Source organism: Apus apus, chromosome 3 (genome assembly GCF_020740795.1).
Source record: "Apus apus isolate bApuApu2 chromosome 3, bApuApu2.pri.cur, whole genome shotgun sequence".
Classification (NCBI taxonomy): Eukaryota; Metazoa; Chordata; class Aves; order Apodiformes; family Apodidae; genus Apus; species Apus apus.
This window is the reverse complement of record NC_067284.1, coordinates 16,711,154-16,735,900: the sequence shown is the minus strand read 5'-3', so window position 1 is coordinate 16,735,900 and position 24,747 is coordinate 16,711,154. Positions and strand designations below refer to the sequence as shown.

The following is a 24,747-nucleotide window of genomic DNA, read 5'->3' as shown; positions in this document are numbered from 1 at the left end:
GTTAGCTTTGTCAGTATTGAAATGGCTTCAAAATGAACCCACAGTCTGATTTGTCAGTCCAACAAAATGCCAGCCAGACACCAGAGATGTCCCAACAGATCTGAAAATGAAAAGCCACAAAATGACTCAGTGCATTAGGTCACTGTGACAGCCAGGAGGTAATACCAGAGTATTTACTTTGGCTGGAGTCTTCCTTGGCTCATCTTCCTTTGTAGCATCAAAGCCAGGCTCTCATCTCAAGCCGAAGTGCTGTAGCTTGCCTACTTTAGTAACATTTCAACACAGGTACCAGGTAAATAACTGACTCAAACAGAACTTTTAAAAATGAAATTAAAAACTCGTATGGATGAAAAAGAATAGTGATTCTCTTCCCTGTCTGACAGTAGGGAGCAGAAGAACAGACTCTACAGCTACCAGCATGACTGGCCTCACAATCCTCCCATGTTGGGAAGCTCGGGGGTGTCTTTATGTCTTAATATCCCTAAAGAATTGTTCAGGATGATGGAAGTACAATCTTGGTGAGGATTTTCAGCCCATATTACAGTGCAGATGACAGCTATACCCACCATACCCATAGGGTTAATGAGACCATGGGCAGTCCTTTGAAGGTTGTGTAATTCCCACACAAAATAAAAGACTATGGTGAAGAGCCACATTTCTGTGTATTGAACAGGAGAATTACTCAAAGAATAAAGTCCACATTTATTGCCCTTCAGGAAACATAAGTGACTTTCTTCCCCTCCCCTTTCCAGACCACTAAAGTGACTTCAAGGTACATCTTTCTGAACAATGTAAGCATAATAACTTTCTAATGAGGTTTGGTTCTATTTGCCACTGAAGCTGCCTGCTGGCTTCATCTTTTAGGAAATGACATAGGCAAGTTTTTGTATAAAGTAAAATGAAGCAGTGTAAAAACTGATAATGTTCTGTAATGATATTTTTCTTCCTTCACAAAATTGCACTCAACAGGTTTTCTTGGCTTTTTCCACAGTTTTTCACTGCAAAATGACCATACTCTGTCTTTGTAACAAAATTACTTAGCTTGAATTTTTTCTGAAAGTTGAAGTGCTTTCTGAAAAATGGAAGGTAAATTATGTACAGGAAGATGATACTTGATGATACTTAATGATACTTAGTGAGATTAAATCTTAGAGCTGTGGTAATGGTATAATTCAGGTGACTCATATACCAAAGCAATTAACAAAATAGTTGTTTCTTGTAAGCAGATAAGATGATAAGAAGTCCAAAATTAAAGTAAGAATGTTACGAATGTGAGTTTCAGGGAAAAAGTAAAGCCTTATATGAAATGCTAAATAATGATGGTTAATTAGAACAAAGGGACTGAGACAAAATGTTTTCACAGAGGTTGGACAGGTTTTCTCTGCTTGTCCATAGGTTCAGTGAAAAATATCCCTAAAGTGCAAACAAAATAATCTCTAAATTTTGCAAGCAGTCCTACCACAAAAGTGGATACGTTTTGAAAAGTCAGGAGTCTTCATATTGACTTTTTGAAACGTTTCAGCTCTTTATTTGAATTTCCCCAAAGGCTGATGCTCCTGTGAGTTCAATTATTGATGAGCATTAAAAAGAATTCTCAAAACTGGATGGACATTCGTGCAGTGAGCTAATCACATAGTCCTTGAAGTCTGCCATCACAGACTTACTTTTGGTCTGAATAAACATGCAAACCAGTACAACAAAGAAACCTTTCAAGCAAGCACTGCTCCAAGAAATAAAACTCCTCGATCCTTGCAAGACAGGGAATGTGCAGAGTGCTGGAGGGCAGGAGGGACAGTCAGAACTTTGCCTGAGCCCTGAGCAACATTAGAAGGTCCAGGGCTCATCTTAAGTCCTTTTTCAGTACTACTCACTTGCAGATTTGCTTCTTGAATATTTGCACTAACAATTGTAACTACATTCATTATATTTGCTTGCCTTTTTCCCCTCAAACTGATTCCCCTGTTGTTGTTTTCTGCCTCTTTTTACGTGTTCAGATCCTGCAGATCCCCCTTTCTTCATCAGTTCTGAGAGGTGTTTATAATTTCTTCTGCTTTGGTAGCTGCAGATAGACATGGTCAAGAAATCAGGGCTATCCTGTGACTACCCTGTTAAACACCAGCTACTACTGCTCTCTCCTTTTGGTCCTTTGCCTTAAATCTGCATGTCCTTGTCAGTTTATCCCTGTGCTTTTTGAACAATCTAAAAGTAAAGAGATACATAGCAAATAACAGTTTGAAAGGTGTTTAATTTACCTGCAGTTCTCCTTCCATTATACTGAGGAGTTTTATCAAGTCCTCTTTAGAAAACTCTATGGACTTCTTGTTCTTTCGTTCAGCAGGTCCAGGTGATTTTGAGTGCCGCTTGACAGTTGCTGAAACCATGACCTCATCTTCCTTCCGATGAGGTTTGTTCTTTTTCTTGGCATCCTCCTGAAGTTTTTCATTCTCTGCATGGCTGATGACAGGCTTGGAACTGGAGAAGTGCCCATTAGACGAGCTTTCTCCACCTTGGTTTCTGGATCTCATCCCTACCTAGAAAGAAACAAACAGAAAGACGCATTTATAAACAAAATTACTTACAAAAAGCCACAGTAAATACTGCCTTTTTGGAAGAACAACAATCTTCTAAAAACTGAAAAATATTGTCATGCTCAAGAGGCAGCAGTGGAAAGTTCAACCATTTCAACAACTCTGTGTGTGGCAGACAGCAAATCCGGGGCATTATTATAAATTTAACAGAGTCCTAAAGTAAGGGAAATCATCTTTTGTCAGAGTACTAAGATATTGATATGAGATTAAATGTATGGAACTTAAAAGTGACACAGAAAATGATAAAGAACTTCTTTTACTGTCATCTTTCCTTCAGTCAACATTTTGATCATTCATTTGACCATTCACAATTCATCACTACAAAACAAAACAGGTTAAGTAGATCTTATTTCAACACAAGCTTTACTTGAGAGACAAGAATGTAATTAAATTTTAGAAATTTAGAAAAATTTAGAAATCTTGAATATAAATACTCTGTGAGAGTGGAGTGACAATGCATGACAAAGGTCACTATAGTTTCACTGAGAGAAGCAATGTTTTTATTCCAGGTAACCAAGAAAAATGGGGAATGAAGACTAAATTGAGTGGTAAACACCTTAAGCTAAACACCACATGAGATTATTAGATAGTGAGTGCCACAAAGGAAAGCTGAATAGAAGTTTGAAAAAAGAGCACAGAGGGCATGAAACCTCAAAGAGGTAAACGGGCAAGATCAAAGCAGTCTTTCCAGAAAATTAAGGGTTTCTCCAGAATGCCAGGTCATGATGATTGAATGCTCACCTCTGTCTTAAGCACTCTTAGACTATGTTTACCCTAGGAAATTCAACAGTGACAGCATTGAGCTCTGGCACTTGACCTACTGTATTGCTAAATTTTTAACACACTCTTTGGCAAACTTTTGGTTCAGGAAAACTACCACTCTCCCAACCCAGGAACTCCTGGGCACAATTCAGGAATTAACCCAAGCCATGTCCAGATGCAGCCACCCTGTTCTGGAAGAGAAAAGGGTTTAGTAGAACAAGCATGGCTGGATTGAGCTATTTGACTCAATGGGGACCCTGTGGCTGTTTAGTTTACACGTCATTTAGCCTTGGTGTTACCCCAAACAGAGCTGTGAAAATCATCCTTTCTGTGTCTTATCAGTCTTTCTGATTCTGCCAAATGCCGTTCAGCAATACCAAATTAAACCACTCACCCTTATCTTTCAGTCTTCTCACATTTGTTCTGTTTCTTACTCATCAGCCCTTTCCAAGTTGTCATCCCCACAACACACTCAATTAAAATTAACTTAATCTGCCTGTCTGTTGTCTTCTCCTATGTCTCTCTCCCTTCTTCCCCCTTGACCCTGCCAACTGGCCAGGGAAGTTGCTAGTCATAGAATCATAGAATGAATCATAGAATCATAGAATCAATCATAGAATCATAGAAGGGTTAAGGTTGGAAGGAACCTTAAAAATCATCAGGTTCCAACCTCCCTACTATGAGCAGAGACACCTCACACTAGACCAGGCTGCACAAGCCTCATTCAACCTGATCTAAAACACCTGCAGGGAGGAGGCTTCCACAGCCTCCCTAGGCAACCTATTCCAGTTCCTCACCACCCTCATGGTGAAGAATTTCTTCCTCATGTCTAGCCTAAATCTCCCCTCTTTCAGTTTTAAACCGTTACCTCTATCACTACCTTCTGGTGAAAAGCCCCTCCCCGGTTTTCCTGTAGTCCTTAAAATTCCATTTACTCTGTAAGGTTTCATCCTGTCTGGCACACAAGGCAGGATGGGTTCAGCAGTGCACAATTACTTACTTATCATTATTAAACAGGTGTGCATAGGGTATTAATATGTTTAAATATGGACCCATATTGCTATCTTGTCACCTTGCTGTCCTGTCACCTTCCTGTGTTATGTTGAAGTAGATCTTTGTAATTATTAGTAGTGTACAATACCTTGATTTTTATTTGTAATCAAGGTATATGTCATCTACAATACAAAGGTAGGAGTGAGTTTAGGTATATGCCATCTACAATACAAAGGTAGGAGTGAGTTTAGGCTTGGTTCAGGGCAAAACTCAGAGGCAAAAAGCAAGTTGGTCTCCCAAAATTTAGATATTCTTCATCCTATTTTAAACCACTTGTATAACAGGCAAATAAAACCATCAGGAGTTTATGCTGCCTTACTCCAATTTACTTTCATATACAGTCATATTTTGCAGTACCTTCATTTTTCACTGAAATCCAGTTTACACAAGACTCTCCTAAGAATACTAGAAAGCAAGATCTCCACAGAGAAATATCTTGCTTTAGATCAACTACTATTCGAACAAACAGAATGAAGAAAGCTGAAGAAGGGTCTGTGTGTCTGAAACTTATCAGGTGTTTATATCAATAGATCTAGTGAATAATATTCCACTGTTTCCAAGTCTTTCCCACTCAGTTAAACTCCTCTCTGTATTTAGTTTGCAGCTTGTTGCTTAGTCAAACAGATGCTTCTCAACATCACTAACATTACACACTTTTCTGGTAAGGAACTCAGAAGAGCAATTCACTAGTGATGGGGCAAAACCTAAAATTAATTGATTAATCAGCTTGGCTAATGGCACACCAGGCCTGCTCAGCTTGCAACTTACTTGACTCAGGCCAGCGTTATAAATCTCTTGCTCACATTAGCCTTGCATTTTGGTAGCTTCACACTCAGCAGGAAAATTGTCTTTTTATTATCATTGGTTACTCATGTCTTAACTTCATTAATTCAGTGGCACTTGTCCTGCAGCATAAATGGGGAGAGAATTATAACCAATATTTTGGAGTGAGAGAGTTTCACAATGAGATTCCTCACATTGTAGGCCTGCTCCTATCCAAACAATATGTGACACAGGTATACAATGGCCTTTAACTTCCTGAATGCCTTTGCGGTGTGTTTTTCATCAAACAGTTTGGATTAAAAACAAGAATTATGCTTTCTAAAAACAGATCTCCATTATAAGCATGAACAATACCTGAGAACCTCAGGAAATCTTTTAGGTCTCAGGTTTGTAATGGAAAAACAAACATTGTACTATGTTTCCTCTTAGATAGGGCTTTTCAATTTGTTTAACTTTAATGGGTTTAAAACTTTCCAACCATGCTTCCTTTCCGGAGAGATCACGAGGGATTCAATCTGTCTCTATTTTCTAAGTGTTTCCTTCTGAGTCCCTGTGGGTCACAGCCTCCAGCCACTTCCATCTCTAAACCAAACCTGTTTCTCATGGCCTACAGTAAATGGCTTCATGGCTGTAGAACATCCTACATGTTTTAAGAATAAATACTGCAAGTCTGTCTTACATATGTTTTCCAGTGGAAAACAGATAATTACATTACAGTATGTTCTGCTTAGTAACATGCTGCATTAGTGATTTCTGTGTAGCAAGATGACTCAACTGTTAGACCCGAAGGTGCACAATTAATTTTAAATTTAACTCATGACTAGTTGAGATACCTCATCCACCTCAAACATTGCATAATCAACCAGATGCATTTAGCTGGATATGTTAGACTTCACGAAAGGTGATGTGTCACTCTGTCACATCATAACTCAAGACAGCCACTGTGATCCATCTGTCCCTGTGGGAGCTGAGATAACCCCTCCTACAAGCCATGTAAAGGCTGAGTGGTTGACTACAGGTTTATAAGACAGAAACACAAGGAATGCATATTTAAAGTGGGCTGAAATAATGTATGCTGGAAAGAAGTGCTTAATATGCTAATTTTGGACACCCATCTGTATTTCTGATGACATCATGATAAAGAAGAAAACTTTCTGACCAGTTGCATGACATTATTTCCATATGCAAATACCAAAATCCTCAAAATTTGCCTGTCTTTTGTTTCACCAGGGTTCCAAAATTGATCCTGGGGACAATGTCAATGTAACACTGGTAACAAATGTCCTCCTGCTTTCTGCCCTGATCACGTCTATATCTTGCAGCATTCCTGATTGGCTGAAGGGATTGTATTGCCTGAAGAAATAGCTGGTATGATTTATAATGACTTTAGCATTTAATATTAAACTCTACTATTTTTTCCACCCCTCATCATATTGCATATTAAACTGGAAACCTTTCCTAACAGTTTCCAGTCAAAGAAGAAATCTTTATATGATCAGTCACCTTGATTTCAACATTTATTGGCTACTCATTTCAATATGTGCTCACAGCATTGGTACTTGGCATGGGAACTCTTCAGCTCTGTGTCACTCGTTTGTTAATGCTGTGAATATTTACTTCAGTCTGTATTGTTGTTCTGGGCACGGGCCCTTTGGCTTTCACAATGCAGCAATCCACACAAGATTTTATTAAATAACCTTTATGTTAGTTTTACTGACATCAGGAGGAAATCTGTGAGGAATTTGCTGAGTCGGATGTCAGGAGAGGACAGGCTGTTTGCTGTTCCAAACCTTTCCCCCTGTGGATGGCAATTTATTCTCCCTGTAGCTCTTGAAATGACAGGTTAGATTAAGCTTCATTACTAGTGCTATTAGAATCAGATAACACAAAAAGGTTATTTGAAATTAACGTGTAGTCCCTCTGCTAATTGGACATGCTGATTTTGGCTCCATAGTGCTTTCCCTTAAAATAATAATAATGACAATAATGTTATAAACCACACATGCACACAAAAAGCTGATTTACAGCCATGATATGGATGTTGCCTTTGGCTATAAATTTGTAGTCTGGACTTCAGTTGCAAATCTAGCTGATTAAGATATCACATGAAAGTGCTGGACTTCTGACAGGCTAACAATGCATTGTAGGGTCAGAGCAATTGGGTTATTAGTGAGCCAGAACTGGAATTGTTTATTAGCTGTGGCTTTGGGAACTGTATGATGGGGAGCTGTATCTTTCACAGGCTCTGCTGTGCAGGCGGAGCAAAGTGCTGTGTGGAAAGGCCTGGTACACGGGAGATTGATGAGAACTCAGGCACTGAGCAAGACAAATCTCTGCCCAGTGATTACCCATCAATGTATAGCACCAGGAGTGACAAAGAAGTTAAAATGTACTAAAAACGTAGACTGAATAATATAAAGACTTCATCAGATCTGAAACACTCCATACATGAGGAGGACACCTGGAATATTCTTTAAATGGTATTGGTCTGTATCTGCCAGTAGCAGGTATCAACCACCAAACAATTGACAAAAAAAAAAAAAAAGGAAAAAAAAAAAAAAGAAAAAAAAAGATTACACCTTCTCAGATGTCAGGAAGAGAGGAAAAACAGGGCCACCAAATTGACCTTGCTGGCTTAGAAGTCTCAGCAAGTGCCATACCAGATGTGGATGGAGGGCTTAACCCCAAGGGATCTGGATAGCCCAGACTCCAGCTACGTGACTTCAATGGTGTGTGGCTTTCACAGGACAATCATGTAGAGATGCAAGTGTTCACACCACCTCAGAGGTGGATGAAAATTATTAGTTTTACTATTAGTTATTCCAGGCTGTTTTCCTGGACTCTGAAAATGTTCATTTTTAATTTTTTGGCTGTCTTGAAGAAATAAAAAGGAATCCTGCTACTGAGAAGTTCTCATAGGACCAGGTAGGAACTGATTGCTGCATAGTGCAGAGGCATGTTCTGGATGATGCTGCCCAGTTGGACTTGGATGCCCCATGATGCAGACACGTGTCAGACTCTGCATTTGTGATAGCCAAACAACACTGTGCCAAGGAAATGTAGACCTCATCCTTGGTTTTGCTTTTGCAGATGACTCCAGCATTTGTTTCAGTCATGCAGGTCAGAGGAACATGCTAACCAAAATGACTAACGCAATGAAGAACAGAACAAATATCTACCCTTAGCAATTGTGGAATTTCCTGAATTTCTACACATTCATGCCTAGAGCACTAATCCTTTGTGCTCTCTAATGCTTCCCCAGTCCTTGCCCTCATATACATCATGACCTATCTGCAAGAGCAAACAAGAAGAGGTCTTTGCTCCTTCTGACAGCATTGTATGTTACCTGTAGGCTTCTGTGAGAGCATTTGTTAGCTGCTTTTCCTTGTTGTTGGAGTGTTGGCATGGAGGTATGGATACTTTATGAATCAGGACAACTCTCTACTCAGCAAACAGCTTGAATAATCAAATCCCAGGGCTGTAATTCTTATACAGACTAGGAGAGGACCTGTGGCTAGTCTAGCTACATAACACCACTACTGCCTTTATCCTTTCGCCTGGTCTGGGAAAGCATTTGTCATAGAGGTGTTAGGAGGAGCAATGCCCAAGTACATGTTCTGAGCCTCATGCACTGAAGAAGAAACATTCATGCCATCCTGTTGACTCTGCCTCCATAGCAGGGCCTGCACCACCAGCATCAGGAGGGCTGCTCGCACCCTGTAATCCTTTGCCAGATGCAACAAATGGGGCTGGTCACCATGTCTCCCTCATTTTGCCATAACATACTTGGAGTTTTATCAGTGAAAAAAAAATGGAGTCTTTTTCATTATGAGAAAGAAGGAGAATTTGTCCCTGTTAAGGGTATCTGACAAAAATTCAGTGACTGTTTTAGATGCAGGACTAGATTTAGATTAGTTTCTTCTATCAAGTCATCACTATCTCATTATTCCTCAATGTATTGTCCTGGATAGAACTTTTCTTTTCATGCTGCTTGCAAATAGTGAAAAAAAGCAGCAAAGTTAGAGAAGACACACTCATTGAGGTAAAGCACATGAGTCAGCAAAATCTTTTTGCTTTATCAAAGATTTATTTTATAGCTCCTAAAATTGATTCTTGTAACAATGAAGCATAGAAGCACATGGATTATATTCAGCAAGGATTACATCAACAATAGCTCCTTTGCTTGAAAAAAGAAATTAGAGGAATAAGCATAAAGGTATTCTCAAGAAGAAAAGAAAAAGATCTAGGGAAATTCCATATCCAGGTGCCATTCTAAGTAGGTATAATCTGCATGAAAGCAGAAAAGGATTTCACAAAACTAAAAGAGGAAACCCAGTCATCACTAAGACAGATTTATACCACTTTAACACCATTTTTCTTATTTCCAAGATAAACTCTTCTCTGGCTAAATTATGGCCCAGATTTACAAAGAACAGAGTTTGTGCTGGTATAATTCCATTAATTTTGTCATTTTCAGGAAAACTTGTGGTTTCAGCTGGAATACTTTTACTTGAGTAATGCATGCTGACCAACTAAGGAGTAACATAGACTTGTTTCACAAAGATTCATGTTTCCCAGGCTTCATCTGGAAAAACATCTTGGATGCATGAGGCATGAGGAATGATAAGCTATTAGATCATCATTCAGCCAAAAAAATAAACTTTTATATATCATTCTACCCGTGTTTTGATTACTGTGCTTCCCAGCTGCCAGAAAGTACAAACAGGAGTCACAGAGAAGAGACAGCTCAAGTAGCTGACACTGCTAGAAAAACACGCCGCTGGGTCTGACGAGGGTTTAGATATTTATTCTCTGGAGTGACTATGTGGCTGGAAGGGGACTGGCCAGGAGCAAGGTAGGTGGCAAGAGTGTTAACTGCTTGCAGTGCAGCCTTTCTAGCACATTTCAGCTGAGCTGGAAGACATAGGAGTAGGTTGTTTCCTACTTATCCCTCTTCACAGCCTGTTTCCAGCCAGCTGGAGTGTCCTGTGCCCAGGACTACTCCTGATTTGAAGGAAAAGCACAGATCTTTGGAGGAAAGAAATGCCCCTTGCACTCAGCTGATGGAGCCTGTCTTGAGACACAGCCACCCCTTGGGGGCTGGATGACCACTTTGCCCTGTCCTGGCTCTTCATGTACTGTTCTACAGCTTTCTGCCCCTTTGAGTTATGCCATTTGAATTGAAAATCCAACTCTGAACTTCACATAAAAATAAAGCTATCAATGTCTCCATTAGTTTCAGTCCAAACCCACAAAACATTTTATCACCTGACAGCCAGACTGTGCCTGGAAAATGGTAAGAGAGGTGATGCAGATTAGCTGACTTGCCAAAGATTTTTCACTCCTGCACATAGACAATCTTTGGTCTTAGGTAAGCATTAGTCATTTGTTTTTGTTGACAGCACAGAATCTACCTGATAACCTGCAAGATCAGATACATTGTGGACTTACAAACCAGGCTACATCTTAAATAAGTAGTTTCTAAAGACCACTGCTCCTACAACAACACATTTTCTGCTTCCAAGACGGCAGGGAAACTGCAGAAAGCAGTGTAGACAGCACCAGGCTGGTAACCATCACAGCTCTGAGTCCCTTTTCTCTATCCTTACAATGACCAACGAAAATGCCTAAAACTGATACATCACTGAGGGAACATGGCATGGATACTGAAGTCATTCGGTCATCCTTGCAATCCTACTTTAGCAGAGGAATGAACCACAGAGAAAATAAGGAATGCAATTAGGAAATGAGGAAACTAACTCTTACTAGCTTTCTACAAAACCTATTTCAACTTTTCACTTTAATTTTTTAATTTTTTTTTATTTCAAAATTAACTTGGATTTTAACAACTGTGAGACTAGACAAAAAGCTAAGAGCCCCAAAAGCAAACTTTAAGCTTTGGGTCAAGGGAAGTATTTTGCTGTCTCTTGCTGGCCAGATGTGAATAGTAAATCCCGTATTTTTTTCAGTAGCCATGATTTTAACAGCTCTGATTTAGCCAAAACCAGTAAAAAACTATAGCTACATTTTATATTTGACAATTTTATCCTTCTTTCATTTTATAAAAATTACAAAAAGAATAAATAATCACAATGTAGACACCCTTACAGTTTCTACAGGAAAGGGAAAAAAATTTTACAGAGGACCTGTATTTTCTACAAATATTGTCTCCAAGAGACAACAGTATAAAATCACATCTGCAGCATCTCAAATTTCAGCTGTCAACCAAAGCAGAGAGAAAGTTCCAAATCTCTCTCAGTGACTCCTTTGTAGGAAGCTTCAGTTGTTGACAGACACAGAGTACCAGCTTGTACATGAATGCCAGGTCATTTGGTGAGAGGTGAATTTAAGCCCCTCCATCAGATTGGGCTGCTTTCCACCTCCCAAAAGGTTTCTTGTCTGTGAAATTTTCCTGGTTTCAAAACAAGGAGTTAAAAATAGTTTCTGATACTAAACCTGCCCTTGAGTTTCACTATCAATTTTGGTGGTTTTACATTTTTCCCTTTGGGAAAAAATGAAACAAAATAAAAAAATCCAAATAATTCTCTGGCTACACATAGACTGGAGATTAACCATGTCCAGGATTGCTCTCTCACTGTGAGACCAGCTGTCCTGGAAAATCCTTCATGCTCTTAAGCCCTCTTAGCATCCATAACATGCTGGCTGCATCCACACTGCCACTGGGAATTGTTCCTAGCCCATGTCGACTTCCGAAACACGCTCTCTAAAGGCTCGGGAGGGTGTTAAGTGGCCTGGCCAAAAGTGTGCTGGGGACCACTCCAACAGTTTAATAAGAGTAGACATTCACCTTCCAGTATCTGTGTTCATGCCCTGGCAGTGTTTACTTTACAGCCTTTCCTTTCCACAGCCTGCTCCTTTACAAACAAAGGAAATGGAAAACTAATCAGCTATGCAAAGGGAAAGTGCAATTCACCATAAATACACAGTCTGCAGAGAGAAAATAAGCAGAGGGTAGTGGGAAAATGGAAAAGAATTCATATTCTTTCAAGTAGGTTAAGGCTCACAGAAGTACATTACTTATTCTAGAGGCATATTTTTCAGTTGCTGCTGAAGGATGGTCTGGAGATCAAGCAGTTCAGCAGGGATCAGGAAGAGACAGGGCAGCTGAAGCAGAGAGAGAGGTTGTACAATACTCCTATTTCACACTAGGCTTCCCGTAGCTTTTGCTGGGCTAAGTGGCACAAACTTTGAGCTCTTCTGCTTCTTGTCACTGATAAGAGGACTAGCACTTCCAGGCTCCAGAGTGGCCCTTGCTTTATTCAGTCCTGACCTTCGCTTGTCATTACTATTTGTAAAGAGGTAAAAGGAAAGGAGAGTCTTACTTCACTCCTGGCAGTGCCAGCTCAGTGACTGTCATTATTTCCCAGTAATCCTTCAGGCTTTCCACTGACTTCAGAAATTGTGGCAAAGAAAGTAAAGAAATAAATGCCAACCTAACTGATTTAAATAATACCAATGCCTCATGCTGACAGGGAGCAGGTAAAAAACCTGCAGATGCCCCACCTGGGCATGGAAAAGGGCCTCGTCCACTTTAATAGCTTTCATTTATAAAAACTATATTTACATGCCTCTTCTAATGACATTGGTTTCAAAATCCCTAGAAAATTTCTTCACTTGAAAAGAATTAAAAAGTTATCCTGCATCTACAGGTTGAGCTGGTTTTGATCTTTTTTTGAACAGTCTGTCATGGTTAATCTGCTCAAATCTTCATCTGGCTTTTTGCTTAAAGCAAAGTCAGGCCACACTGAAAACACAGCTACTTTGAGAAGGGGAGAAAGAGAGAAGGAAGAAGCAAATAAATATCCCTGTATGGATTTGGTCTCTCATTAACATAACTAAAATTACCTGCTGCCAGCTTAAAGTTGCTTTAGTGTCTGTGACAAAATTTAAGTGAATTGTTTTTTTTCTTGTTGCAACTAGCTGAACACCCTACCTTACTTATCTTTTTCAAAAAGGTTGAACTGTCTTTTTTTATTTTCCACTAGGATAATGCAAAAAATTCTCAGCTGCTTTTCTTAGAAAGTAATTTCAGTTCAGAGCCATGGAAAGACATAAAAAAGAGCTCCTACAAATGGAGTGGGTGTTTTACAATCCTAGATGAAGATAACATCACATGCACTGGCACAAATTCACACTCTTACATTTAAGTATCTCACTTGTGTGTGTGAGCTAGGAGCTTAGGTTTCATCTGCAATCTCCAGTGTCTTTGAAATGGAGCCCAAGCTCTCTGAGGCTATACTTAAACTTCAGGTCTGTCCTCCTCCTCAGTCATGTAGATCCAGTGACCAATGCTGAAGCCCTCCATGGCTCCTGTCTATCACAGAAAGCATCCCCTGATTTTCTTCCCATGGAAAAAGCTTCTGGGCAGAAGGCAGTGCTGCTCCAGCCTCCCTTTGAGGCAATATGGTTGGAAGACACTGCTACATTCTGTCCCTTGGAAGCCCTGGGAGTTTTGCCCCCTGACCTCTCCAAAGAGGTTGTGCCCTTCATGTGGGCACTTCAGCTAGCTGACTGATAAACTGCCCTGGGTCCATAAATGCTTCATCACAAAGGCCTATTTTGCTGTAGATGGGGAGGCAATAACAGGTATTTGGCACCTTGTTATCAGCATTTGACACAGTGCCACACTTGGTGGCAAATGTTAGGACATGACAGAGGCTGTGGGACTTTGCCCACCCCTCACAGGGCTATAACCAACCCTGCCAACTTTGAGTTAATGAAGTCACCAGCTCAAGTGGTTTGTGCTGTTGGAATGGATTTTGTACAAGGATCAGTACACAAACCACTCTCACAGAGACACTTCTGGCTGAGAGGAGCAGAGAACCCAGTATTTCTAAGAAGTACTGAAAAGAGTCAAAAGCTCACCCTTACTGAGCTACCTAACTCATTGGAAATGAGATCATTTGACTTTCCAACCACAACTCCTTGTGCTGAACTCTCTTGGGAGGAAAACTAGGGGGAATTTGGCCATTATTGACCCAAACAAGTAATTTAAGAAACAGCAGCAAAGAGTGGATCTATATTAGCTTTCTTTTAGTTAGAGCAAGTAAAACTAGAGACTTATGTTTAATAATTAAGGTAAATCTGAAAAAAAAAAAATATAAATTTTTCAAGTTCCTATTTCTAATGGGAATAGCAATGTGGTCTCAGTGTTACTGAAGGGAATTGGTGGCTGCCTCTAAAATATTAAGGCATCACTGGGCTTTTCAATACAAATTTTAAAGACTGATTTGACTTTTCACAATAATGCCAAAAAGTTTGGTCATTATCCAAACAGACAAGTAAAAAAATAAATGAAAAGCATATACAGATGGTATATGATTGGTAAATTAGGTAAAACATTGGGTAAGGAAGCAGCATATAAATAGAGAAATGACCTCTTCTCTTTATTTAGTGAAAAACTGTCTGCTCCAGCAGTTATGTAATGTCTCAGTGTTACTTATTTGTTTACTTAAATATTTTTCAGCTGCCTTCAAGGAAGTTTAGGTGACTGAGAAATTACTTTGGGCTGCTTCTCCTGTGCATGTGTGGTGGGCCCATGGCCTTGGCAAGGACCTGTCGTGGTCACTTTTGGCATCTCTGACACATCTTGGCTCCTTGGGGAGCAAGTCAGACCCTGTGCTGCCTGGACAGCCACTTCCTTAGGGGTAAATGCTGGTTATGGTCAAAAGCCTAATCTTTCCTGCTGTGTCTGAAATGCTTAACATGGTATTTTTATTGCTTTTAAGCTTCTCACCTGTGGTTTGGGAAAAGGAACATTAACGAGTTTTCCTCCTGTGATGATGCAAATTCATCTCTTGTTATATTAAGGTGCTATATTTAGCTATCTTAAGAAACAAGATGTAACAAAGCATTCTCACATGCTCATTTCACATCTCACGTACTGTTTTACTCCTGGGGAGAATGAACCTCACTCATGTTTCTAGCCCTAGTGACAGGAGTAACATCTCTTCCCTCTTCCTATTCTCTGCAGAGCCCATAGATCTGTATCTGTTCATTCAGACACTGCAGGTATTTCAGAAGTGAGAGCTGTTTGCCCATTTGACAGTTAAAGGGGAGCTCTCCAGAGCCCTCAATAGCTGCCTGGTAAGCACAGCTGTCCACAAAAAGCAAGCTCAGACCAGCTGGCTGAGTCTCTGCTGTGTGTATGTTGAGAGTACTTCAGGAGACTTTCAGAAAAGTCAGGACAAAGTCCTCACGTTGAACAAGTATTTCCTAACCTAATTATTAAGAGTATCTTATATCTTTAAACCTGAAACACTCTGCTAAACTAAATCTTATTTGAGGAATACATACCTTCATTTATTATTAAAATATTTATCAGCTAGGAAACAAAATGTCATTTGTATTAATTTCTTTTCAGATTTTCTTTTATCAGCACATTACTTCAGGATTTGTATGTAACTGTCTTAGATAAATTATTAAACTCAGTCAAAATCCTCCCCCCCAAAAAATTTCCTTCCATCTTAAGTTCTGTAACTCATTTAATCAAAGTTGATTTAAAATTCTGGTACTATATCTTTCAAGTTCATCCTGTATAACATCATTGAGTCAAACAAAGAGTGTAAATTTAAAAAACATAAATCAGTCAGCAGTTTGTCAGTCAGCTCTAGGACTGCAAACCTGACATGGTATGAAATGGGTTTAGAAATGGAATTTAGAAAATCTGTGTAGAGCTGGAAGCTTGATGTGTGCTTCACCTAAGGTAGCTGTCATGCTTGCAAAAAAATCTCTATTGTAATTGTACTTACTGATAAAAATGTTATTACTTCCCCCCCCCTTAAAAAAAAACAACCCATAAGCCTGTGTGGGCAAATGCTCTGCAGCACATAAAAGTGTGGTAGCGTGACTCGGCTGTAGCACCAGCCTTCCAGGCACTATAAACCATCCAGCCATACCCCATGGAAAGCAGCAAACACCAAGTATTCCACAGACCTTAGATTTGTTGAAATAAATCTGTTGAAGACAAAGGATTACAATTACAGGTGTAGGAAAGCCAAAAACATAAAAATCTTGTGAGAACTCAGCATTTAGCTTTATGGTACAGACGTCATGAACTGGTGTGCCAGCAGCAAGCTTGGCTCCCCTGCCCTCTGCTCAGCCAGAGTATGAAGTAGTGTTGCACAAACAATTTATAGAGGCAGCCAAATACATGACACTATCTCTATTTAAGTAAGCAAGAGCAAAGCTGGAGAGTTCTTTATAAATACTTGTCACTGACCAATCTCTTATACCCTGAAGATGCATTCCTAGAAAGGAAAAAAACACCAGAATTGTTCTTCCCATTGTGTCTTCAAAAAAGCTGAAAAGTACAATTTTATTAGGCTTTCCCAAGCATCAGAGAAACTTTTCCAAACACCTATAAAAGAGGAGGATTAAATAAGTGGTTTGTTCAAGTAATGGAACAGTTATTTGCCCTCACAAAATATTTTTAAGTACATGTGAATACAACATATTTTAAAATAAAAAACAAAATACTGTGGGGTTTTTTTAATGCCGTTTTTAAATTCCATAACTAGAAACACATCGTTAGCAGTCTGTACTAAGATCAGCTCTGTATCAGAGAAAATTAACTTAGGTTTGTGTAACATTGTTAGGCAAAATAGTAACCATACAAATTTAAGAAGGAAAATAACTTATTTCTGACAAGTTAATGGGAATTAACATTATGAATGACAATTTAAGAAGGATTATATGATGTATTGCAGGTTCCACCCAACTAAAAATAGAAAAGCTATACAAGCCATAAAAATTGCACAATGTACAGCTTGCAGTTCCAGGAAGATTGTGTTTGCAATCCTTGACTACAAATGGAGTTGCTTTCTGACTGTTGAGATAGATCTTCTGGGGCCATAATTAATACATACAATCCCAAGCTTTCCAAATGAGTCAGACATTTTAAAATACTATATGATATTTGGCTTAAAGTTGTGACATTTTTATAAAATCAATTAGTGATTGCCAGTTTTTCTAGCTGGGTTCACCATTTCAAAGTATGTTCCAGCTACATGAGGCATTTTACAACTGGAAAGAAAGATTACCAATGTGATACTAGCAATGAGGCTTTTGAAAGACAGGTAAAACCCCAGACAAATATTGTGAGACACCCAGCATGGTCATAAGAGTCAGTGGTGCCTGCTGAAGAGTTCCTCATTATGCTAACTTGTTAACTCAGGATGCTTATTATTAACTCTTTGTGCTAAAACTTTTAGGGGGAAATAATGTACATTCAGGATGTCCTTGCTAATCCTCAATAGTCCCTGAGGGTTTTGACAGCTCTGTAATTCAAATGAGCCTTTGAAAGATGAGATGTGACATAAGTAGTTTTGGTCACCTCCTGGAGCTGACATCTGCAGGAAGCTCAAGTGGTGCTTTCCAGCCATGCTATTGCAACAGCATCTCTAGAATATTATTTATTTAGGAGCACAGCTCCACCTGCCAGCTCCTGTGTGTCAGCCAGACAGCACATGGTGTGGAGTAGTACCTGTGTAGAGGGATGCTTCCAGGGCAGGGGCTTCGCTAGAATCTAGGTCCAGAAGGGGAAGGAGGGAGTCGAGGGTGGAGGTGTCCCTGTGCCATCGCTCTGCCGCTCCCACCTGAGGCTGACTGGGCTCCCTGCTGCTCCCTAGAGAAAAAATAAGGCTCAGGGACTGCACGGGAGGACAAAGCGAGAAGCAGCTCTGCCTGCCAGCCAGCAAGTCAGCTAGAAAATACAGACTTCCAGACAAAGTGGCTTGATAATACTTCTATTTTTAAACTTAGACATTCCCATTGACTTTATCCATGTCTCTCCAAAGCCATGACAGAGTACAGCAGCCTGAACCCAGACTAGACAAGGCAATGTGTTTGCAGGTATGATGCAGTATACCCTATACCCACCCAGGTGGTAAAACCTCCCACTCCTGCTGCCTCCTAAGACCTGGTACCACAAATTGCACCTTTCTGCTTTAATTTAGAAATTAACACCAAGTTACTCCCTCCATCTGAAGGAAAAAAAAAAAAAAAAAGAAAAAAGAAGCATGTGTAACGAGGGAAAGAAAAAGCGGTAGGTGTGTGCTGGGCTCCCTGTTGAGCAGAGCAGTTCTGTAGGATATGTGCTGTGCAGTGCAGTGCAAAGTCACTCTGACAGCAGAGAAGTAATATGTCCAGCTTGGCCCATCTCTTAGTCACACTGCATGCCATCTGCAGACTAACTGCTCAGTGAGAATATATGACTCCCTTAGCTGGCCAAGCTGGAAAGTCCACAGCACAGCAGGCCAGATTCTTGCATAGCCCACAGAGTAAAGGAAGGCTGGGAACATAGTGACAACCTCAAAGTCCATGGAGGTATAGAAGACATGGAGGGGACTGGGAGCATTGCTACTGGAAAGCAGGAGATGTTGCAGGGCATCTGGGAAATGAGCTGTAACACTGGGGGGAGGCAGGATCTCATGTTGGTTAAAGCTCATTCATACATTCAATTAGTTTGCACAAATGATCAGAATTTGAATCCACCTTGTGAATTCTCTGATTTCTGCCCTGACCTTCTCAACTGTGTAGCATGGTTATGGTATAAGTAAAGTTTGGTAGGTCAAACCCACTTGAAAGACAGCTAGCGTGGAAAGATCAGAGCCAATGGATCTGAGCAGTGATGTGTCCAGGCAGGCTCAGTGGCAGAACTGGTAATGTCAGAGAATTTCTGAGGGCTGTGAACCCATGGAGGTCTTTGCTTTGGCAAAACATTTGATCAAGGAGAACATGGTGTTCTAGAACTCTGTGATCTTTTCAAAGAAAACAGTAACAATTTTGTTCAACTCTACAGACTGACTGCTACTTAAATAATTTATATAGTTCTCCTAAAAGCAATGCAGTTATACTAGGGACGTTACCATTTAAGGAATAAAGAAGAACTACTATAGTGTCTAAGTTAGTAACAGAACAGTGTATGGCACATTTCCCTATTAGTTCTAAAAAAACTCGCTGTGAATTCTTGCAAAAAAAAGTAAATACCAACTTGGTATTTGTAGATTTTATTTGGTCCTTGCTCTGAATTGAAATAACAACATTTACTCAATTATGAACAACACAAAGATAGGAACTATAGTGAAATCTTAACCAGTTGTAATTACAGGTAAATTGGTACAAATGCATCAAGTAAAACTTGGTTTTATAGGGGAAAAATCCCAACAGACTGTTTTATTAATAAATACTTTAGTTTTCTTGAAAATCTGTTCAGAATATTTCAGTCTTGACCAGCCAGTTCTAGAAGAAAAATGAACAGTTATCCATCTATTTATTTATTTATTAATAGTAGAAGCCATTTCATATGAGTGCAAGAAGTCAGGTTATCACACTGTCATACCCACAAGCTCTGAATCCCACCTGGCATGACAGTTTACAAGAAGCAAAGCAGAGATAATTCATATGAGGCAATGAGATTTACAAGAATTAATGATATGCCCTGCAAAAAATTTGTCCTTCAAAAAAGTCAGTGAGAGTTTTCTCATTAATAGGAACAGAGGAAGGATCAGGACTATTGTCTTTGAAAGTTATTGTGCAACAATCTGGAGTTAACAAAAGAAAATGAGCCATGTTTTCACAATAAAGAGCTTAATTTTCAGTGTACTTCACAAAGTATATGAAACGAAGAACAGTTTTCTGTCAATCAACTGATACTAATTATTAAGATTACAAAAAAGGGTGGACCAATGCTAATGGGTCAAATTATGACCTTATTTGTCTGGACTCTTCCGAGAAAAGAAGTTACTCTTAATTTTCATCAGTTGAAATGAGGTTAAAATCTGACCTACTGAATTCAGAATGAGTGGTGTTTTTCATGGTTTGCAGAAACCTTGTTCACAGGAGACATGGCTCAAAAATAGGCCTGTAAGAGTACTTTCCCTATATGTTGTTTTAGAGTCATCTTACAAGTGTAGAAACTACACGTAAATCTTCCCAAGAGAAGACATCCTGGAACACAGGTAGAACTTGAGTAATTTAGATCCTCTGAGGTTTTACCAAGCAGCATAAGGTAGATGCTTTGCACTACTCTGAAAAACCTTTTTCTTCATTAAACTTTAAAATTTCTTGAGGTAGTATTTGTGCCTGCATGTCTTATTCTTCACTTTAACTAAGTGATGCCACAGTTAATATGGTGATCAAAAGAAACAAGCAGGATGAATATCACAGTATTTAATTAAAATACTCTCCATTATAGAACGGCATTTTTTACTGAAAAGCCTATAGGATTTTACTGCAGACTTGAATAAAATTGATATTTCACTCACAGCCATCACATGGGTATGTCAAAAACTCTCCTAACCTCCTGTCCAACTAGTGAAAGAGACAGTTTTGCTTGCAGACTTTGCCTCATGAGCATCTTTCACCTAACAGGGCTACAGTAACATCACAACTCTTTGCACAGCAAGACACCTCTCGGGCTGGTTTCCCCCATGCCAGCTGTTAAAAGAGTTTTAGTTGCATGCATTAAGTAGGATATTTTCTGCTTGTTACTTTCAGTGCAGTAATATGAAGCCATTGATTCTCTGTAGGTTTGCTCCAGAGAAAGTCTCTCAGCTTTCCTCACTCACATACACATACCTCCTTCCCCCTGATACATCACAGATGAGGGAACGAAACTTGGCAGAAAGAAAAATGAAGTTTTCTTTGACATGTTGACCAAGACATCCTAATGACAGCTTTGATGAAAGTCCCCATCTTCCCATTGATATGCGAGCCCCAATTCCCAGGACCCTCAAAGAAAAAGCCAGGAAAGCTCTTCAGCTTTCAAAGCTGCTTTTCCCCCTTTTGGATCTTCAAGCCCCAGCTGTCACACTGGTGGTGGTACAATGAAGGGCAAGTCCTTCTGGACAGACTGTCACAAATCTAATCAACTGCATAATATGTGGGCTGAAACCAGCATAATTTTTATAATTTTCATTGACTTCCCAGCTTTTGCATAAAGCCCGAAAACTTTTAATCCTGGAATTTCAATCAAAAACTTAGAAAAAAAAACAACATTATTTCTAATAAAGATCCCCTTAGAAGATTTCAAAACCTTTACTCAACCACCTAAATATTTGGCACAGCACTTCCTTGCAAGCCTGGAATTATTACTCTGTTTGCTATGGTTTCTTTTTTAAACTATTATAAAACACTGTTGTACTTTGTAATTTGTAGCACATTACCTCAGACTCATTCAGGTACAAAGATGGATTTCTAGGATGATCAGGGGAACAGAGAACCTATCACATGAGAAGACCGAAAGAAGTGCACAGCTTGGCTTGTTTAGCTTAGCAAAATAAAGGCTGTTGAGGGATCCAGTTGCTGTCTATAAAAATATCATGGAGGAAAACAGGGAGATGGGAGAGCCATTTAAACTTGCCAACATGTTAATGTTGGCAAGGGAACTCATTGGCACAGATTGGCCAGAATTTAATCTATGTTAGAAACGAGAAACAGGTTCTCACTTGGAGCAATAAGATTTGGGAACAATCTTCCAGTTGGAGTAACAGCAGCAAAAGTCCTAACTGCGCTCAGAGTGGAACTTGGTAAGTTTATGAAGGGAATTATAAAAAAGGATTCCTGCAGCATTAGGACAATAGATTTGATGATCCATTAGATGCTTTCCAATCCTGTGTTCCTGTATAAAGTTATAGTTTGTCATGCAGATTCTGTAGCCTTCAACCATGAATACTTCAGAACAAGATATGCCAGAATACTTTATGTTTCAAGCTATTTAAAAACAAGACAAAACAAATTAAAAAACCACAACCAAATAGTTCAGGAAGTGCATTTGTTCAGGGTAGCAGTAAAAATGAAATAGTTTTATCTCCCACAAGGACAATAAATTCAATAGAACTCAAATATACTACAAAATAAACATATTTTACATACAATTGTCCATCACTGAAATTCCTAAGATTATTGAGCATTAGTTCTGCTTGTCCTCTAGCACTGTTAAATGTTTATTACAAATTTTATACTATATTTTATCCATGACTTCAAAACCTTTGCAGCTGAAGTTCAACAGTTATTTATGGTATTCTGCTTTAAGCTATAAATTAATTAAGGACAAGTACATTTTTTGTGCAAATACATTTTATGTTGGAGAGTATCCAAAAGATATAGCCAAAGGAACAGAATTAGGCTTGTTTCTCATTTATTCTGGTCATAGCATGAGTTGTACACGTGAGAGGAAAGACATTTCATTAAAAACAGAGCCGTCTCTTTTTGGAGATACTTCATAGAACTTCAGTAGCTTTTTCATGCTTAAAAGATTTCTTATGCTGAAATTGAAGTAAAAATCCACGAACTTCTACAATGCAGAAGACTTCTTGAGTAAAAAAAAAAAAAAAAAAAAAAGTTTTTGAAAACAAACAAACTTTCTGGAAAAACAGTAAAATGTTTACCAAAAAAATCAATCATTTACAAAAGGTACTTCTTTCTAAATGCACACCCATGCACATACACACTCAGAGAGCTCCCCAAATGGGACGAAACTATGGCCATAATAGAACTAAACAAATTTTCACTTTTCTGTAGCTCCTGGAAAGAAAGAACCCCAAGCACCAATATAGGTTAGGGGTGGATCCACTGGAAAGTAGTTCAGAGGAGAAGGGTCTTGGAGTCCGGAGAGACAGTAGATTATCCATGAGCCAGCAATGTGCCCTTGCTGCCAAGACTGCCAATGGAATCCTGGGGTGCATAAAGAAGAGTGTGGCCAGTAGGTTGAGAGAGGTCATTCTTCCCCTCTACTCTGCCCTGGTGAGATCACAGCTGGAATACTGCATCCAGTTCTGGGCTTCCCAGTTCAAGAGACGACGAACTACTAGAGAGAGTCCAGCGGAGGGCAACAAAGATGACTGGGGGATTGGAGCATCTCCCTTATGAGGAAAGGCTGAGAGAGCTGGGACTCTTTAGCCTAGAGAAGGCTGAGGGGAGACCATATCAACAGATACTAGTATCTAAAGGGTGGATGCAAGGAAGATGGAGACAGGCTCTTCTAAGTAGTTCCCAGTGTCAGAACAAGGGGCAACAAGCATGAGTTGGAACATAAGAATTTCCACTTAAATATCAGGAAAATATTCTTTACAGTGAGGGTGAAAGAGCCCTGGAACAGGATGCCCAGGGAGGTTATGGAATCTCCTTCTCTGGAGATATTAAAAAAACACCTGCATGCAGTCCTGAGTAATGTGTTCTAGGGGATCCTGTTTCAGTGGGAGAGTTGGACTAGATGATCTCTAGAGGTTCCTTCCAACCCTAGCAATTCTGTGATTCTATTTGAAATTTTGATAGAAATGATAGAAATATGCTGTCTCCATGTAAAGTTCACTAGCACCGTGAAGGTAAATTTCACTATGAAGATGCCCAAAACCTTATAGTATTTTGGTCTGATCCACTCTACTCCCTCCTAAGACGTCTTCATGAACTAAAACCCATTTTCCTGGTATTGTTAGTAGCAGTTTGCTTTCTTAGCCAGTGAAGTTAAAAACCTCTCATCAGTTTCTTGTGAACAATGCTAATTTCAGCTGTACAGATTCAGCATTAGATGCTCAGAAGGAAAGGATCCATTATAATGGGAAAAACTTCTCCATTGCCATCAGTTAGCGGATGGGTTAGGACCTGAATTACTGACTTCTCATGACTTTTCCTACCTTATATAAAAATTCTTTTGAAAGCATTCTAATCTTCTGTCTTTAATCAAACATGGTGAAAATCAAGCACCCATTTACCTACGTGTTTGTCTACATACCTTTGTACGCATATTTTTATTTTAATTTTGTTGCCTTTTGCTTTTACCATATGCAGAATCACTCATGCACTGTGAAGGAGCATCCATCCATCTTCTCCAACCTCTTCTTACTTGACTTTACACTTTTCCTCTCAACTGATCAATCACAGTTTCACTTGTGAATCTGACAAAGCTGGTGATTTTCTTCACAGCCTCTGTTTCTATTCTCATTATGTATTCCTAAGGATTCACTCAGAACTGATACACATTTTTCAGTTATTTACGTCAGCAGTCCACATGATATGTAAACATTAAAACAGTCTCGTTTCCTCCTTAGACTGCTACTTTTGTCTCCACAAAAGTAGTCCTTGATTTCAACAGAAAATGTCCATGTGCTCTGAACACTTTCAGAGTGATTAATAAATGGAGATGGATGAGTTTTCAAAAGGCTGATGTTCTGAACTCTTTTTCACACATGGGTGCAAATGTCCTTGCTATTTTTAAGACAGAACTTGATCCGTATTAAAAAGACAAGTTACGTACTTTCTGACACTAGATTCTGAATTTACACATCGATAATTAATTTTTTTTCCAAAATATACTCCTTTGATTTGTCAATAATTATTTGCCATCAGAACTGCTAATTCTTAACTTCTTCCCCCCACATCAAAAGTAAAATAAATCACCATGTGACCTGCTCATTTAAAGCATGATGTCCTATCTCTTTTCCCATCATTTTACAGTAAATATAGCAAGATAGTTCTAAACCAGTAACATGTTGAACTATGCTAATCTTCAGCTGAAAATGTACAGATTACTGTTAAGGTC

At 39.2% G+C, this 24,747-nt stretch overlaps 1 protein-coding gene across 4 annotated transcripts in view; it reads right to left on the bottom strand.

The window, feature by feature from the left end:
* FILIP1 (filamin A interacting protein 1) overlaps positions 1–24,747 on the bottom strand; it is a 113,894-nt gene that overhangs the window by 66,558 nt on the left and 22,589 nt on the right. For 3 of the 4 annotated variants that reach the window (XM_051614244.1, XM_051614241.1, XM_051614243.1), the window contains exons 2-3: positions 17,692–17,832; positions 2,253–2,531 (exon numbers count right to left, since the gene is read on the bottom strand). In XM_051614244.1, the coding sequence (XP_051470204.1) occupies positions 2,253–2,525 (273 nt within the window). In that variant the 5' untranslated portion in view covers positions 2,526–2,531; positions 17,692–17,832. The remainder of the gene's footprint in view (positions 1–2,252; positions 2,532–17,691; positions 17,833–24,747) is intronic. The other variant, XM_051614242.1, reaches the window with a different exon arrangement.